The sequence below is a fragment of the Solanum dulcamara genome, chromosome 6, assembly GCF_947179165.1.
Source record: "Solanum dulcamara chromosome 6, daSolDulc1.2, whole genome shotgun sequence".
Classification (NCBI taxonomy): domain Eukaryota; kingdom Viridiplantae; phylum Streptophyta; class Magnoliopsida; order Solanales; family Solanaceae; genus Solanum; species Solanum dulcamara.
This window is the reverse complement of record NC_077242.1, coordinates 7,342,471-7,353,440: the sequence shown is the minus strand read 5'-3', so window position 1 is coordinate 7,353,440 and position 10,970 is coordinate 7,342,471. Positions and strand designations below refer to the sequence as shown.

At 33.5% G+C, this 10,970-nt stretch overlaps 1 protein-coding gene across 1 annotated transcript; it reads left to right on the top strand.

Moving 5' to 3' along the window:
- Nucleotides 1-7,099: 7,099 nt before the first annotated feature.
- LOC129892351 (uncharacterized) lies at nt 7,100-7,663 on the top strand. Its single transcript, XM_055967927.1, has one exon. It carries the CDS (start codon nt 7,241-7,243, stop codon nt 7,496-7,498), a length of 258 nt encoding a protein of 85 aa, XP_055823902.1. The 5' UTR covers nt 7,100-7,240; the 3' UTR covers nt 7,499-7,663.
- The last annotated feature ends 3,307 nt before the right edge of the window (nt 7,664-10,970 follow it).

The window sequence follows — 10,970 nt, the reverse complement described above, 5'->3', positions numbered from 1 at the left end:
CCTTGGTTGGATCTAGCACACTCAATGCTTAGGAAGAACTTCAGCTCACCTAAGTCTTTCATTTTGAATTGCTTTTGTAGGTCTCTTTTTGTATCCTCTACCAGACCTGTGTTACTACCTGTAACCAGCAAGTCATCCACATAGACTAGTACTACAAGTATGTCACAATCAACTTTCCTGGTGAACAGGGAGTAGTCATAGTGACTTTGATGAAATTCCAACTTCAGCAAGGACTCAGTCAGCTTCAAGTTCCACTGTCTGAGGGCTTGTTTGAGGCGATACAATGACTTATGGATTTTGCAGACCTTGGTATTGAATTTCCCCTGTCTAGCAAATCCATCTGGGATAGTCATGTACACCTCCTCTAGTAGTTCCCCATTGAGAAAGGCATTATGAACATCCATTTGACGAATAAACCAACCCCTAGATGCAGCAAGAGCCACAACAACTTTGACAGTGACCATTTTAGCCACTGGACTGAAGGTTTCAGTGTAGTCTAGGCCCTCTTGTTGATTGAACTCTTTGGCCACCAGTCTTGCTTTCAGCCTTTCAAATTTACCTGTAGATTTATATTTGACTTTGTACACCCACTTACAATCAATAGGTCTCTTGCCAGGAGGTAACTCCACCAGGGATCAGGTGTGATTAGCCTCCAAGGCATCAATTTCCATCTGCATTGCCTGAACCCATTGACGATCAAGAGAGGCAGCTTTATAAGAGGTGGTTCAGTGATGGCTGAGTATACAGCCAGACAGGAACTGTAGGAGGGAGAGACATAAGAATAGGATATATGTGCTGCAATAGGATATGAACAAGAGTTGTCTGTAGAGGTTGTGATAAAGTCTTGAAGCCAAGAAGGGGGCTTACTAGGTCTGGAAGATTTTCTAGGAGGGACAGGAGGGGAAAGAGGATGAGGCTGGAGGGTATCATGAGGTGTTGCAGGAGGAGAAGATGGTTGGATGGATTTTGAGTGTAGATGTGGACAGGAGTCAAGAAGTGTAAGAACTGAAAACATGGGATTAGAGGAGGTCTGGACATCCTTGAAAGGGAAAATATCTTCTTTGAAAACTACATGTCTATTAACAAAGAAGGATTTGGAGTGGAGATCATACAGAAGATACCCATTTTTTGATGAGGAGTTCCCCATAAGGATAGTTGGGATGACTTTTGAAGAGAATTTGTCAAGAATATGTGGGGATGTGGCATAGCAGAGGCAGCCAAAGACTTTGATGTGGGCTAAAGAAGGAGGGTGTAGATGAAGTATCTCAAATGGGGTTCTGAATTGAAGTAGTTTTGAGGGAATTCTGTTAAGAAGGTAGACTGCAGTGGTGACACACTCCCCCCAGAATTTTAAGGGTACAGAGGATTGGAACCTGAGTGCCCTGGCCATCTCTAAGATAGTTCTATGCTTCCTCTTTGCAACTCCATTTTGTTGAGTAGTATAAACACAGGTACTCTGATGAAGAATGCAAATATACACAACATAGTCTGAAATGCAGCACTAAGGAATTCACTGCCATTATCAGTTCACAGTATCTTCACTGTTGTGGAGAATAAGTTGTGAACCTGTGTGAAAAAATTTCTTAACACCACAATTGTGTCAGACTTAGAGGTTATAAGAAAAGTCCAAGTAAACCTAGAGTAATCATCAACCACAGTTACAAAGTATTTCTTTCCATCATGAGTGGGTACCCTGTAGGGACCCCAAATATCACAATGAACAAGTTCAAACACATCATTTGACACATGAGAACTTACATGAAAGGGAAGTTTAGTTTGCTTAGGAAATGGGCAAACTATACAAGTAGAGTGTTCATTGTCTAGAACCTCAATACTAGAGGATTTCTTTATTATATCTATAGGAACATGAGCTAGTCTTAGATGCCATAGAGTAGCGGAGACAGGTTTGCCAACTGGATGGACACTGCTACTTGTGGAGAGTGCAGAAGTTACACCTGGAAACTGAGTTGAACAACCATTAACTGCTTTCTTTGGACCTCCTTCCTTCAGAATGTAGAGCTCTTGATCCTCTTTACCAATCTCCTTGACCTGACCACTGAAGAGATCCTGAAAAATACAGAAGTCAAGGAAGAAGGCTGCCATACATTTGAGCTATTTGGTGAGCTGTGATATAGAAAGGAGATTACACTTGAAGTCAGGAACAAACAGAACATTGCCAATAGATTGATTCCCAAGGATGTATGTGTTACCAACGTGTGAGACTGAAATAACATTTCCAATGGGTAACATTACTTCTCTCCTCTCAGATGGTAGTACAGTGTAAAAGTTATTTAGGAGTTCAGTCTTAGAAGTCACATGATTTGTTGCTCCAGTATCAACTATCCAACTTTTATCTACATATTTAGATACTAAAGCAGATAGAGCACTACCTGCTGTAGCTGTTTTAGCTGAGTATTCTCCTCTATTTTCACCTTTTTTGGCCAGCATCTGCTGTATCTGATGGTACTGATCCTGTGTGAAGAAAGTTGTAGGTGTAGGTATGTCACCAGTAGATTATAGACCTCCACACTGAGTAGCTTCAGCCTGATTGGCATATGAATTAGGATTGAAGTGTTCCCTCTTCTTCTTTGACGTTCACCCAACTGGATGGCTTTTCACTTTGAAACATTGTTCTTTAGAGTGTCCCTTGTAACCACAGACCTCACACACAAGAGTTGACTTCTGGAATTTTTGTGGCTCGTATTGGTTGTCATAGTGCTCTCTTCCTGGGTTGCCATCACCTCCTGGTTGATGGCCAAAACTGTCACCCTGATTAAGGTCATTTCCCTCATTTTTACTGAATAGAGCAGTACATTCCACCATTTTAGAGGCAACACCTTCATGACATGCACTTGCCAGGTTTCTTTGGCTTTCATGATCGACTATCAGGGAGTAAGCTTTGTTAAGGTTAGGAATTGGGTCCTGCATCAGTATCTGACCTCTGGCAGCTGAATATGACTCATTTAGTCCCATCAGAAAAGCAACCTCTGGTATTCAAAATATTCTTGAAACCTTTTTGATTCAGCACAAGAGCACCCTGGGCATGGCATGATGGAATCAAATTCATCCCACAACCCTCTTAGGTATGTGTAGTATTCTGTAATAGTCATAGTTTCTTGAGTGAAACTATGAATTTTTTTGTGCAGTTGAAATACATGTGCACTATTAATTTTGTCAAATCTCTATTTCAAATCACTCCATACCTTGTGTGCATCACCAGCATAAACAATACTACTCAATAGACCAGGTGTAACAGCATTCATTATCTAAGATAAAACTACTGCATTGCACTTTTCCCAGATGTCAAACAGCTTAGGTGCAAATTGAGACTTAGGAAACCGTCCATCCATAAAGCCTAATTTACCCTTACCTACGAGCCCAATGCGCATAGACCTACTCCAAACAACATAGTTCTCAGAACCTGTGAGCTGAAGGGAGATTAGAGAGCTACCTGGCGTGTCGTTAGGATGAAGGTACAGAGGATGATTGTGATCTACAATCGGAGCTTCATAGCTGGTTGGAACAGCGGTTGCATGCGCTCCGTTCAAGTTTGGGCCACCAATTTCCATAGATCCCGACCTAGATCGCCGGTTGACTTCTTCTACTGGAATTTAGATCACCGATTGTGAGGCTTTTTCTTCTATCCTACGAACCTTGTAGGCTCTGATACCATGATAACTCCATCAATGGAGTTAAACCTAAGAAAGGAAAGCAGTAGCAGAAGGAAGAAGAAGAAAGAAGAGGAATGAAGAAGAAGGATGGAGAGGAATGTACAGAAGGAGAAGAAGAATTGTAGAGAGAAGGAGGAGCGGTGAGATAGAGAGAGAAAAATATCTAGCAAATGAATGATGTGTATGTATTATTTCATCAGTGTATGTACTTATATTTTTCCACTTGTACATATACAACATTTATACATTTATACATTTAACTACATTTCAACTAACTACAACAACCTACTAACATCTTACTAACTACTTTTAACAACTCTCAACACTATTCTAACTACTTTTAACCATGTTAGCTTGCCAAGTTAACAATAACAAATTAACAATAACAGAAAGAATAAGATTATGTAAAGCATAAGATGACAACCTGAAAGTTTTGATGGAAGAAAACTGAAAGTCATCGATCTATCAAAAGACTAATAACACGATAGTACATGTGTTGCACGTAGATTTTCAATCAATATATTATTTAAATTATATTAAAAGACATATGATTAAATAATGCAATTGTCAATAAAAAAATCAGACCAAAAGTATTATAATTGAATCAAGCATACATATAACATGAAATAATTATCCAAAATTTCGAACAATTAACCCTAAAAACACACATTATTATTATTATTATTATACAAACTTAATATGAAAAGCATTCATACTCAAAAACCTAACAAAATTTTAATTAGCCCTTTCTAGCCCCAAGCTCAATCATCATTATATGGATCATTGTGCAAATAGAAAGAAAAAAAGACAAGGCAGAAAGAATAAATGTGTAATATGAGATAATGGAAGAATAGCATATGAAGAAAAGAAATTCAAAATAATTATATATTACATAATTTTAAGTATAACTAAAAACATAGTAAATTTACCTCAAATCAGAAGGAACAATTCTCGAAATCGTCTAATGGCCTATTTATTCCTCCGACAATTTTAGGACTCTTTTTTCACGTACACACAAAAAAAATCCATCAATATTAATTCTTCATATATTTTTCTTTAACCATATATTTTATGACTCCATAATTTTTCAAGTTTATAGTTAACAATATAAAAATAATTAAGGATTTTTTACGCTCCCAACTAATTTATATCGCCATATGAATGGATTTTCAAGGTACTAATTAAAAAAAATCACAAGTTTGCAATACTTTTTGACAAAGCCAGATTCGTTCAAATAAAACAACAAATAATGTTTTTTTCTTTGATAAGGTAAGCAAATCTTCTCCCTCAATTTCAGGTTAGTACCATATAGTAATAAATTACTTTCTATTACTATTTTACCCACTACTAATTTCAAGATGCTAGATATATGGTGCAGTAGTATTAGAAACAGTTTTAACTTTCGAAAGGAAGTTCGAAACTATACTGAAATAATATAGAAGTATAGTAAATTCTTAGCTACATAAATAAATGGGTAAATAATGACGTGAACCTCATTTAATTTGTCAAGAGTTATAGAAACATTAGTTTTCTGCTTGGCTTCCCAAATAGCGAAAACATATCTTTGCTTATACAAGACAAACGCGAACCTGCAACGAAAAAACACTCAATTAGAATATTCTGTAAAAGCTCATAAATTTCAAGAACAGGCTAAAATTTAATAATCACAAGTAAATTTATCTCTTCAATCATAGATACAATCAAGATTTCAATTGGTAATATTTTTTTAAACCTAAACCTATTTTTTCACATACAACAATTTTGATAGAATAGTATAAACTAAATAAAGAGAGACAACTAATGTAAATAATATTATCACAAGTAAATTTATCTCTTCAATCATAGATACATATCGAGATTTTATTTGATAAAAAAATTCTAAACTTAAACCTATTTTTCCACATACAACAATTTTGATAAAATAATATAAACCTAAATAAAGAGAGACAACTATTGTAAATAATATTATCACAAACAAATTTATCTCTTCAATCATAGATACTATCAAGATTTCAATTGGTAAAAAATTTTTTAAACCTAAACCTATTTTTCTACATACAATAATTTTGATAGAATAGTATAAACTTAAATAAAGAGAAACTACTAATGTAAGTAATATTTATTAGTTAAAGGAATTTTAATCCTAAAGTAATTCTTAAAGATACATGAAATTCGTATAAAAATAGATTTCTAGGCTCAAAAGTAGCCCATATTTTTTTGGACGTTTTTTTCTTGACATTTTTGCCAATTTTTTGAATTTTTTGACTTTTTTTTTGCCTATTATTTTGGACCTTTTTAAAATTCTTTTATGCCTATTATTTTGATAGTTTTTTGACTATTTTTTTATCAAGACTATTATAGTTGAAAAAGAATTCGCCGTATAAGATTTTAACCATGGTAAAAATTCTTCTCTCTTTAATTTTATTATGTTTATTATAGTTAATATTTAATAGTATTAAAATAATGATATAACAATTAAAAAAATTGTGAAAAAATAATTTTTTAATGAAAAATAAAAAGTTCAATCAATATTTAAAGGTCTTTTAATATACTATAGATGATATGACACAATTTTAATTTATTAAAAACATTTTATATATAGGAAGGTCAAGGTATAGATACAAAATTAGAAATTTAGTTAAATTTTGTCTCGTTTTTTAATAGGATTAATATTATTATTCTTACCCAATAGTTACTTTGATATATGTTATCATTTTTATTATCCATTGTATTTTTTTTATAATTATTTTAATTTGTTGCATTGAGTTGATAATATTTTAAAGACAAGACTTTTATTTTCATGAGATAAAGAATAAAATATGTGTGAGGTATAGGAAAGTGACATTGGGAAGTACGACACTCCAAAATATTGGTGGTTTCATTTTGAACATCCTTTCCCATGGTTTCGGCGCAAGTGGATTTTCTTTTAATCTCACCAACCAGTGTGCATCTTTATTAAAATTTATTTATTATCTCCGTTTTTTTTAATTGTCATTATAAAATTTGATATAATTTTTAAGAAAAAATTAATGAAAAGTATTGTTTGATTAATATATTTTTTATTAATAATTTTTATTTATATATGTGACTCTTAATTTTAAAATAATTAAAATGCTAAAAATAAAATTAAAAAAATATAATTAATTCCTTTTTAATTATTTAAATTAAAAATTATTTAAAAATAATTGTTTTTTAATATATATGACAATAAAAAGGGGGTATTTGTTTATTTATTTAGGGTGATACACATCACTCATCAGAACTTGTGTTACAAAACCAGTGTGCTCCGTACGTAGTATTAAACTGAAGTGTCAACATCACCCCTATAATTAGCATGACGAAAGGTAAATACAAGGGGTAGAAACGTACATTCATAAACGTAAACCTCGCTTCAAAATTGGAAAACCATGTTCCAAGACCACGGGAAATAGCACTAGTTTTATTGAGCAATACTTACCTACCTATATATAACAAGACATTTGATATAAATTCTATCATCCCAATTAATTGAATCCAACAAACATATATAAAAACCAAGCACTCACAAAAATATTAGTCAAGATTGTAAGATGAGTTCAGCAAGCAGAGCATGGATTGCAGCAACTAGCGTGGGAGTAGTAGAGGCCCTGAAAGATCAAGGACTGTGTAGGTGGAATTACACCATCAGAGCCCTACAACAGCACGCAAAGAACAATCTACGGTCATATTCACATGCCAAGAAGTTGTCTTCTCAATCTTCTTCTTTGGTTTCTACAAAAAGTGGAATGAAGGAGTCTGAAGAGTCTTTTAGGAAAGTCATGTACTTGAGCTGTTGGGGTCCCAATTAAATTTTTGCCATTTTTATGTATATGTTCTTCAAGAAATTAGGATATGAAAGGCCAAGCAGATGTATATTTGAAATTAGAGTTTGAGGCTCAATTGCCTTGTCAATATTAATAGAAAACCTCTTTTTTTCTAGTCCACATTTCTCTGATGAATGAACTATGCGAGATTTTGTAGTTTTGGCACTTTCCATCTTAATTTACCATGGTTAAAAGGTTCAAATTTACCTCTAACTTATATAAAATACAATAAATTTGTTCTCGGTTAAATATGTTTTCACCTTTGCTAAAAGTTCTTATTTTCAAATAATAGAAAGCTTAATATCTGGTAATGTCATATGTATCGCAATTAAGAGTCAAGTTTGAATCATTTGCATATTCCAAAAGTATATTTTAACTCTTCTTTTATATTTTGAGCATTTAACCTTTTTTCTATTTCTCTTTCTGTTATGAATGGGCCGAGACCAGTTATAGCAAAGCAGCCCAATACCATATTAAGGGATTATGTGTAGGATCCAAGTTAATCACATTCCAGAAAAATAGGTTGGGGAAAATTGTTGAATAAAGAATTTGATTTTTCTCATCTCAATTCTACATTCTGAGCTTCTCATTTTTAATTTCAACATTTTCATCATAATTTAATAGTTTGAATATTCCAATTACAATTATAAAGCTGTAATTGTGTTCCAATTCTTATTAATTATATTTAAATACTTATTTAATTTTTCAACAAGGAAATTCAAATGATCTACTGTGCCCCTTGCATATGAATATTTAAGAGAATTTAAAGTATCTGAATAGCAGCACATGAGTAGAGGCTCAATATTCTAAAGTCTATAAACTTTTACTTGGTAGTTGTGCAATTGCAGCAGGAGATCAAATGAATTTCTTCGAACCATCCAGTTCGATTATTCTAAATTATTTTAATAGTATTATAATTATAGCAGTGCAATTAAATAGATATTTTATAATTTGAAAATAAGTGTTATTTTAATTATATATATATATATATATATATATATATATATATATTAAAATAAATATAATATGTTGTTAATTAAATTATTTTTATTTAATAAGTATTTCTTAAAAAATAATATTATTGAAATATAAAGTATAAAAATATAATTAAAAATACATATTAATTTTTATCTTGAATTATTTAAGTGAGATTTGTGATAAAAAAATTGCCTGAAAGAAGAAAAGAGGAGTTTGAGTGGTCCAACTCTTCGTCTTCTACCAACATTAGAGTTCGTCTTCTACCAACATAGGTTGTGGTAGAGTAATGAGACTGTTTCACCTTTAATTAGAAATCTCAAATTCGAATTCTGATATGAAAAAAATCATACTGGAAGCGTCATTCCGAATGGGTCCTGCAGTGCGTGATCTGTGAAGAAAGTTGATACCTTCAACTGCTTAGGAACTAGGTTCTCAAATTGGATATTTGCAAAACACACACAAAGTTAAGAACACAAGATTTTCTAGTGGAAAACCTCCTCACTAGAGTAACAACCACATTTTCAATTAATTTCAAAACTCCAATTTTATGATTACAACTATGAATCAAAGGAACTAACTCTAGTACCTAAAATACACACAAATAATTCACTAGAACTGTTTCAACTACTCTCACTCTAACAAGAAGTCAAACTCGCTTCTTGCAACAAGACTCTCAAACAAAACTCAACTACGCTAACTCTATTTGTGTGACAAAGATTGCCCTTGACTGAATTGGACCGCACCTATGCCTTTAACACGATTGATTCTTTATGCGTGCAAAGGGTACTCTAGCCCTGTATGTCTTCATGCGTTATATAGACATTGGAATACCTTCCTTCTCCTACTTGAACTCGAACTCTCAAAGCTGAAGGAAATAAGGAAATAAACCTTTTCCTACTTGAACATGAAAATAAGGAAAGAACTCTATTCCTTGTCTAGTCCAATTCCACTTTTGCATTATCAAAACCTTGTAGGAATAAGATCCACTTAATTGTACTCTTCAATTTCTCCTTTTTGATGATGGCAAATACACACATTTTTTTTCAGTCAAACTCTATGTTCACTTTTAGCATGCATGTGAAGTTCAGTTTTGTTTTGCTCACCCTGCCTTCACTATAGCTCACTCTTCCCCCTTTTGACATCATTAAAAACACAGGATCATAGCAGAAAAAAATATAATATAAGTAGCAGAAATATAAAACAAGCATCCTATTAAGCAAAAACATACACAAAAGTCTTTAAAGCAACCAACCTATCCCTGTAGGCACAATAAGAAGCCACAGTATGGCCCTAAATAACAAGAGTCAAAATATTTACACAAAACTTGAAATTGCCTTGGACTAAGAACTAGAAAGACTAAAACTGGGAAATAACAGGGGTAACCATGATAGATATCATGAGGAGGGCTTGGGCTTTAGAAGCAAGTCCATCAAAGACTAAATGTTCTATATATGTTTGGCTTGAAGATCTATCATTTCAGTCTTAAGGGTATCCACCTGAGCCTGCGATGCTGCTAAGTACTCATTCAACTTGGCACTCTTCTCCATTAGTTGAGTGATCTCTTTCAGGGACTCCTTCAAGTCCAGCAAGGATTATGTCATTGGATTGAAACTTTTCTTCTTGGGAAGAGAAGCAGATGCCCAATCACACTAATCCAAGGTGATAGGAGTAATCATATCATTTTTAATCCCTACTGTACCTTTCCCCAGTTTGACCCTAAAATGCTTAAACACTTAAATCGGCAAAAATCCATATGCTAGGCCATGTGGTCCAATCTTTGGAGCTATGACCCCACCCATATGTTTGATCATTAAAGCATGAAAGTTTATCTTCTCTTTCAGGTCAAGAGCATTCATTATCCCCATGTCCCTGATGTTGGCCTCATGTCTCTTCTCTCCCCTGGGTAAGACCTCCTTATTTACAATTTCAAACAATAGTTTATGATTAGGAGTCATCTCACCTTTAAGCACCTTCCTAGCTATCTTTTTTTCTTTATCCTGAGTGAACTTACTAGTCAGCATACAATCTTCATCATGTTTTTCAATATATTCCTTCAGCCCTTCTGAAGGAATGCCCAGAATCTCTCCTAATTTAACACAGTCAAAAACTATCTCCACCCTATTAACTTTACTACTTACTATTAAGTCATCAAAGAGGTTCAAATTTGCATAAAATTTCACTACCTCCTCTTTATGTAATACTGGCATAGCAACCCTAAATAAATATTCCCAACCCTGAAATCTAAGTTTATCAACCAATTACAGAACAAAAGGATTTGTCATTACCTCATCGTCCAGGACCTTCCCTTTGAGAAATGCCTGAGATGAATAGTAAGCATGAGGATCAAGGCGCAATTATTTTTCATAATTTTTGTTTTTCCCAGCCCGAGGGGTGAAAACCTCCTCTTCATCAATGTCATAATCCATATCAATAGGTTCATCATCATTCCCTACCTTTTTTTTTTCATTGGCTAACCTAG

Excerpts from the sequence above, each read along its gene's own strand:
- LOC129892351 (XM_055967927.1), top strand. The coding sequence starts at position 7,241 with ATGAGTTCAGCAAGCAGAGCATGGATTGCAGCAACTAGCGTGGGAGTA.